General features: G+C 40.0%; 1 protein-coding gene across 1 annotated transcript; it reads left to right on the top strand.

Annotated features, from left to right (window-relative positions):
- The first annotated feature begins 931 nt into the window (after positions 1 to 931).
- LOC107600319 (store-operated calcium entry regulator STIMATE-like) lies at positions 932 to 8,044 on the top strand. Its single transcript, XM_016292188.1, has 5 exons — positions 932 to 1,826; positions 3,889 to 3,937; positions 6,789 to 6,884; positions 7,020 to 7,141; positions 7,917 to 8,044. Exons 1-5 carry the CDS (start codon positions 1,655 to 1,657, stop codon positions 8,042 to 8,044), a joined length of 567 nt encoding a protein of 188 aa, XP_016147674.1. The 5' UTR covers positions 932 to 1,654.
- Positions 8,045 to 8,279: the final 235 nt, after the last annotated feature.

Raw genomic sequence — 8,279 nt, 5'->3', positions numbered from 1 at the left:
ACAGATTAAGCCAAATAGGATTGTTATTTGCTCAGATTCTTCATCAGCTCTTAAAAGTAGCCTATACTGTCAACAAAAACTGATAGAGAAGACCTGCTAGTAGAAATGTATACATTACTGTTCAGACTGAAAATAGAGGGTATAATTTTGTTGGGTAACCTACCGGCACATATCGGGATAGCAGGGAATGAAACAGCGGATAAATTAGCAAAAGAAGCTTTAAAGAAAAACTTGGTGGATGTTAAGCTACCTCTGGGAAGAAATGAGATCAAATCAGTAATTAACAGGAAAATAATAAGAATATGGCAACAAAGATGGGAAAATAACAGCACAGGTAGGTGGTATTATAATAATGTAAAATCAGTTGGGGAAAAAAGAACAGTTTTATGGAAGGCACAGAAAGGAAGAAGTAATGCTTTCTAGATTATGGATGGGACACACAGGACTAAATGCAACACTTGTATTAATGGGGAAGCATGAAAACGGTATGTGTGATGAATGTGATGTTTTTGAAACAGTAGAGCATGTGCTTTTTAAATGTAGTAGATATGATATGACTTTTTTTTTGCAATATAAGGAACAGGCCAATGAGCGTCGTGGACCTTCTGGGAAAGGTTTTGAGTGATAATCAGATATTTAAGGTGGTTTTAACATTAAGAGCTTACAGGACTAGACCACAGGATTTAGTGTTTGAGGATGAGGATCATCTCGGAGGTTGAGGAGCACAGTGTGGAAGCTGGAGGAGCTGAACACGCAGTGCCAGCTGAAGCTTGGGCTCTGATCCTCTGGGGTGGGTGGGGCATTACAATTATGATTTTTTTTTATATATAGCAACACAGATTCATCTCCCATGTGCGCAAGATATACAGTAGGTGGCGGTAAATACTCCTAAGGAGTGAACGGCCATTGAACACAAAGAAGAAGAGGAAGAAGAAGAATACATTGGAAAAGGATGTGTCCTGCCTTTACGGATAATATTTCTCTTTTCCAGATACGTATGTGACTAGTTTGGGCGCCTACCTTCTTGAATCTGAGCAGATTGAGAATCAGCTATTTTCTTGAAAGCAGCGGTGGCGGGTTTTTCCTCAGCTGGTTTGCTAGCAGGAGCGCCTGACCGGACTCTCGCTATAAAACAGCAGAACTACCAAATCAGCCGCGTAATATTTGCCTTTCAAAACGCGTTATAACGGGAAGTAAAGGTTTAAAAGTCTTATTTCCTAAGTTAATTTAACCGTAACCGTTTAACTGCTTTAATTTAACCGTAAAGCCACAGTATTTTATTCTAGCAGCTAACCGCACGCGCTGTACAATAATATAACCGATAAATGTCTCCATGACAACGTGTGTGTGTGTTGTAGTATTGAGAGCATCAACCGCTCCCATTACACATCTGAGTCTGTAGCATGTTTACTCGATGCTGAAGGAGATGTTTATACAGCACAACCTGCTGACAGACATTAGGTAGCTCTGGATAGCGACGCATCGAGGTCCAGTATGAAACACGATATATCTGCGCTTCAGTAACCGTGACTGGAGGCTCAGGAGAGCCTTCATTATGTACCCTAGCTGTGTCATCGTCCTGTCGATCATCTCCACCTCTCGAGACTGATATTTTCTGGCTTTTTTTGACTCGTGATCCACCAAGTGTTGCGCAATGGCGGGTGTTGGGGTCAGCGTGCTGTCGCAGGGTCAGCTGCCGTCTGCATCCTCCAACTCCTCGCCCACTGATCCTGATACCCGGGGCTGCTCAAGCGGGGACTTCATGGACTCCTTTGGCATCTTCCTGCAGGGCCTTCTGGGAGTGGTGGCCTTCAGCACCCTTATGTGTAAGTATAGGGTAACTGTCTTCATTAAAGGAGTAGTTAATCCCAAAAAATGAAAATGTACTCCCCCCTCAGGCCATCCGAGATGTACACGAGTTTGTTTCTTGATCGGAACAGATTTTGAGAAATTTAGCATTACATTTCTTGCTAACCAAATAGATCCTCTTAAGTGAATGGGTGCCATCAGAGTCCTAATAGCTGATTAAAAACATCACAATAATCCACAAGTAATCCATACGACTCCAGTCTATCAATAACCATCTTGTGAAGCGAAAAGCTGCATGTTTGTATTATCCAAAATTTTTATTAGCTGTTTGGACTCTCATTCTGATGGCACCCATCCAGTCATTTAGTCCGCTTAAACGAGTCCCTATAAACTCGCATTCCTCTGCCTCCACTTTTGAGCACAACGGCCACATCTCAAAATCCATTAAACAACGATGCATTGGACCAAGTTGTTGCCCCACAATTTTTTCAATAATCTGTTACACTCAAATGTGTGTACACTCATATGTCATAATATGGATAAACAGATCTGTCTGTACTTTTTTTTTTTTTTTGCAACATTAAAGGAACTTGATCAATTCAGGTTGACTCATTGAAGACTTAAGGGTTTGGTCCTAGAAGTGCGCAGGTCAAGGCATGTTTGTGAATCATTCAGTGCAGTGCTGCACCTGCATGCTCACCACTGTCAACCTGACACAGTACTTTAATTAAAGACTCTGTGAGCACATTTAAAGGGTACATAATGTTGGATCTTTGGTTTTTGCTTGGCCACACCCCCTCAGATCTTCTTAACTTGTTTAGGTCATTTACAGACCCCTGGTCTTTGGGCATGTGTGTACTTGCATACACTTCTTACATGTCTCATTGACATGAAAGAATCTGTGTCGGGATGTTCATACCAAGAACGATGACTATAAAGTTTCAAAAAATCACTCTAAATATAGTGGAGTCAAAACCACAACAACAACACAGAGGAATGATATCGTTGAGATCACATTGAGCCACTTTTTTCTTTAAAAAAAAGATAATTTTGTATTTGTATGCATAAGAGAACTTCTCACAAAAATAGAATAGACTGTATTAAAGCATGTTTTAAAGTTGAAGATATATTTTTACTAGTTGTCATTGTTTTTATGACCCATCAAGTGACCCAGAGATCACCTGACTCTTAGGTCTCTTAACTCAATAGAGTTAAAAACAAACAAACCCTAGAACAGGGTAATCCAGAGGAATATACGAGATGTGTGAAATTGTAAGTTATGTGTCATCATCTCTCAGTGGTTATGTGAGCTGTAATTGTAAAGAGTAAGAGATTGTGTTCAGAGGACACAGTTAATAGCTGTACACAACAAACAGCCATTGTGTGAAACAGGCTGCCCTTTATTTGTGTAAACCATTGGGTCACGTTTGGAAACTAGGGTGGCTGCACTAGCGGTTTCCACAGCCTAAAAAGCAGCAATTCTCACTGCTTCTTTTGAAGCAACACTGCCAGCAATGACATTTGTTTTTATCTTTATCACTGTCCTCTCCAATGCAGTTTACAATGTTTTTGTTGTCAGAATCTAAAAATGTATATAAAAACATAAACGTACAGTTCATACATTCAGTGCACCTCTTTAAAATAATATTTTTATATTTTGGGGGATATAAAGAAAAAATATTGTATAAAAATATAATAATGAAAATTGCATTATTAAAAGAATAGAAATAAAAAAGAAAACATTAATTCTTTTTTTTTTGCAGTCTTTTATTATTTTTTTCTTAGGGAAAAATAAAATTTTGTAATGACTGTTTCAATTGCGCATTGTGTTTTGGTTTTGCATGTGAATGCAGAAAACTCTTTAAACCTGTGATGGAGCAGTTCCTCATTCAGCTCTTCCCCTTTTGAAATGTTAATCTCATGTATCATTTATTGACCTCTGTGTTTTTGTAGCACTGTATCTGATAGAGCCAGGAAAGAGGTTTTTAGCATCAGTAGCACTACCCCCATGTGGCAGACATTATTGATCACCCTTTTTTTCCTGCTTCTGATATGAAAGCTTGTGTTTCCTCTCCACAGTGAAACACTTCAGGGAGCCCAAGCACGAACGGAGACCCTGGAGAATCTGGTAAACCGCCATTTTGTGTCATTAGCAAGCTCTAGATCAGGGCTATTCAATTAGTTTCATTCGAGGGCCAGATTATTGAATTGAAAATTTGAAGGGGGCCAAGGGGGTGGGGGGCATCCCGATCACTCTCTGTGGGGCCTATAAAATTAGAAATTAAATTGAAATGCATATTCAGCAGTAAAATGAAGTAACATTACCCACACCAACATCTATAAAAGGCTAACATTAGTGCTGCCTGTCAGTCAATTAAAAAAATTAACGAATTAATCACACATTTTTCTGTGATTAATTGCATATTAATATATTGTCATAATTTCACATTGAACCTCCAAATTAATGTAGAAACATAATGGTGGTATATTTAAAAAATGTGTTTAAAGGGGTCATATGATGCTGTTAAAAATAACATTATTTTGTGTATTTGGTGTAATGAAATGTGTTTATGCGGTTTAAAGTAAAACAAAACACATTATTTTCCACATACTGTACATTATTGTTTCTCCTCTATGCCCCGCCTTTTTGAAACGCGTCGATTTTTACAAAGCTCATTGGTCTGAAAAGTGAGGTGTGCTGTGATTGGCCAGCTATCCAGTGCGTTGTGACTGGCTGAATACCTCAAGCGTGTGACGGAAAGGTTACGCCCCTTACCATACTGTTGATGCCGTGTCCCGGCCGGAGCGACGAGACAAAAACAAACGAGGCATTTGTTGCATCCAGTGGGGACATAATTACTGATTATAATGACTTATACTGTCTTTTTACGCGTTGCGTTGCATCGCGCCACATAAACATAAAACCCTGTCTGCATTTGTGATCGGAGAAATGACAAACAGCAAGTACTACTCTACACTGGCCAAAACTTGCGTTTGAATCATCAGTGGCAAATTCTTTAAATATAAAAAACGTACTTGCAGTCTGTGAGTCAGAACAGCCGGCATTATAGTCTACTCTCCCAGGATCAGGAAACAGTCCTCCATAAAATGTGCTGCACACATCTGAATATTTGGGTTAAACTGTTCTGGAACAGTGTTGTAAATACAACTTAACCACTGATTTGTAGTCGTGTCCTCTTTTGGAAAACCAAACAAAGTAGTTTCGCTTTCACTACGAAACACAGAGCTCTTCACGACATGGCTGCAGCAACAATACTACAGCGAGAATAAAAGTTATGCCTTCTTTCTTTGCGTGAAGATTTGGCCGGCGTTATGCAAATCTTCCCACATAGTGATGTAGATATGTGGGGGCGTGTTAGAACGAGCCGTTTTAGGTAGGTGTGGTTAACTCTTAACTTTTATAAAGAATATCTCTTTGGATTTGAGACTTTAGTCTTTGCAACTTTACAGATCTTCTTTATGCACCAAGAGCTTGTAACACTCCAAAGAGAAAGGAAAAATTTAAATCGCATCATATGACCCCTTTAATGGTATCTCTTTACTAAGTTGCCTATATTATTAACAAAGGCTAGTATTTTTGATACCAATACTGCTACTGATGTCTTTATTAAATGTATTTTCATTTTAGCCATTCATTATAACCATTCAACATTACAGTTTAACTGAAAGCCATTATTTTTAACATTTAGTAGGCTCTGAAAAATATAACTTTTAATTTAAGTGAACTTAAAACAGTCTTCACATAAACTATAAATTGTATTTTATAGTTTTGACATAATTGTGTGTTTCTGTCGACGTGCTACTGGTGCGCTGTCTGAAGTGGCTCAGCGCATGCGTACAGCCGAACGCGCAGCCTTTCAAACTAAACTCCATTTGATAATCATCTTCTTCCAGTGTCTGCTATTTCTCGCCAGAAATTATGACCGATAACACTGCCTTTATACTTGTTTAACGCCTGCCTTTATGCTTGTCAACGCTGCCGTCTATTGATTAGTGTTGGGTCGTTCTTGAATGATTCGTTCGTTTTGAACGAATCTTTAATGTGACTCGGGAAGAACGAGTCGTCTCGGGGAGTGATTCGTTCAGTCGCGCATGCGTAACATCCTATAGGTTCTGTACTGGAATTAGTGAAGTAGTTCACCTGGTTTGAGTCTTTGGGTTTTTCAGAGTCATTCGTTCATCACGTGACAGCCCCATAAGTTTACCCTATGCAGTCTGAGCCAGAAAGATAATTGATTAGTTCTTCTCGAGTCATCGGTTTTTCGAGTTGTTCGTTCATCACGTGACTGCCCCATAAGCCCACACTCAAAGACTTGTCAGATAAGAGGTGGTGAGCTAATCATAGACTGAAGACCCAGGTAAACAATTAATCTTTTCTGTTTCTTATAGCAGTTTTATATTGTTTGTAGTGTGATCAACGTTTACGTAAGTAGTAGACGTGTTAGGGAAGTAACACGTAACATTTTAATTATATTTTGTTAAAATGAACAAAATGACTCGAAAAAAGATTTGTTCATTTTGCTGAACGAGACTCAAAGGTCCAAGTCGGTAAAATGATCCGAACTTCCCATCACTACTATTGATGTTGTGGTCTCCAGTAGGCTGTTGTTGTTGAGTCTCTTCCTTTTCTTTTTTGGCTGTGTGTAACAACGGCCCGGACCAGTGTTGCCACCTTGTGGACAAACTAATTAGTGCAAAAACAATTCAAGGCGTACATGCTACCTGCGCGTAGCGTGCTCTTCCCTCGGGCCGGATGAAGATGATTGGCTGGCCGGATTGGGCCCACGGGCCGCCAATTGAATAGCCCTGCCCTAGATACTTAAACACATGCACGGTCAATGCTGCACTCCACTGACCTGAGCGGCCCTCTGTAGCCCCGTTCCCCTCGTGATTTAACGGTGAGTTCTAACCAGGTCTCCTCCCTCTCACCGCCCCCTCCTCCCCTTCACTTCTCTCAGGTTTCTGGACACCTCCAAACAGGCCATAGGGATGCTGTTTATTCACTTTGCCAATGTCTACCTGTCTGACCTCACAGAGGAGGACCCATGTTCACTGTGAGTCTGTGTGCACGTTGTCGTTTCAATGTTTCCCCCACACATCGTTGTACTTCCCGTAGTGTTTGTGTCTGGTTTTTACATATTTGTTATCAGCTGTGCTCAGCGACCAACTCCCTGTGTTGTTTTCTGCAGATACCTGATCAACTTCCTTTTGGATGCGACACTGGGCATGCTGGTGATCTATGGCGGCGTGAAGGCCGTTAGTGCTGTGGTTGAATGGAGACAGTGGGATTCGCTGCGTTTTGGAGAGTATGGTATGAGCCTTAACATCAATTGTTAGGAGTAAATTGAAAGTCTAGTGGGAACCGTGAGTTAATCATGGACTAGACACTTCCGCTGAGCTTCTTTATGTGAATGTGGCCTCATATAAAGAGGGTAGTCCTCAGACTCATGAATGGGAAATTTAATCAGCCCTTTCATTCCTTACCATTGTTCGATTTGTGTTCACTGAATTACATTCATTTGAAATTAGGATAGAAATCTTGTTCTTCACGGACTATAATGCCTGTCTGAAACCAAACAATAAGTCTAATCAATGATTTAACAGTGTTTTTATATAAAGGTTCCCTCCAAAAGAAAGTAGTCGGACCATCTTTCAAGGCACTGTAATGCAATTATGTTTAATTAATTTAGATGAAATTAACTTAACTAGTTCAACCCACCAATTTTAACACCAGTTTCTTGTTTCGGTTAACCACTGAACTGCACATACAGGGTTGTGTGATCTCATTGGCAGTGAAAGATACATTTATGATGAACAGGAAATTATGTTTTCAAGCAGTGATTCTTAACCTTTTTCACTCCAGCCCCCCACTCCCGACTCATTTACATGATTTTCCAGGTCTAGGCTTCCTCATATATCCACATTTTTCAAGGCCATGGGAAAATTGGGGGGTTGAATTGAAATAGATTTTTTAATGCTTATTTTGTCTTATTTTAAAGTCATCTTGGGGCCCTCTTGGAGGTTTACTGGGTCTGTTTTGAAAAAAAAACACTGTTTTGAAGTGTATTTCTAATGTTTTCACATAGGAGAGCCGGTTCAGTGCAGTGCCTGGGTGGGTCAGTGTGCTCTCTACATCCTCATCATGATGTTTGAGAAGGTCATGATCATGTTGGTCCCACGAGTTAAATCCTTTATTCTTCAACCGGGCTGTTAAACTGGGTCAGTGCTTAATTTGACCCGGATCCTGTTCCGGAAAATGTCAGATTTTGGATTTTTCGTTCCGGTAATTGTTTTTAAGGATCTGCCATTAGATCATGACGAGCGAGCGCATATTTGGAGGTTATGCATTGGTCCTCAACATATTTTTGACCGTAACCAGTGAGCTTTCTTCAAACTCGCTCTCATTGATGTTTTGTGAGCAGCAGAACGTTTGGAGAGAGTGTAATAAT

The sequence above is a fragment of the Sinocyclocheilus grahami genome, unplaced genomic scaffold, assembly GCF_001515645.1.
Source record: "Sinocyclocheilus grahami isolate Dianchi unplaced genomic scaffold, SAMN03320097.WGS_v1.1 scaffold281.1, whole genome shotgun sequence".
Taxonomy (NCBI): Eukaryota; Metazoa; Chordata; class Actinopteri; order Cypriniformes; family Cyprinidae; genus Sinocyclocheilus; species Sinocyclocheilus grahami.
This window is presented reverse-complemented; position numbering and strand designations above follow the sequence as displayed.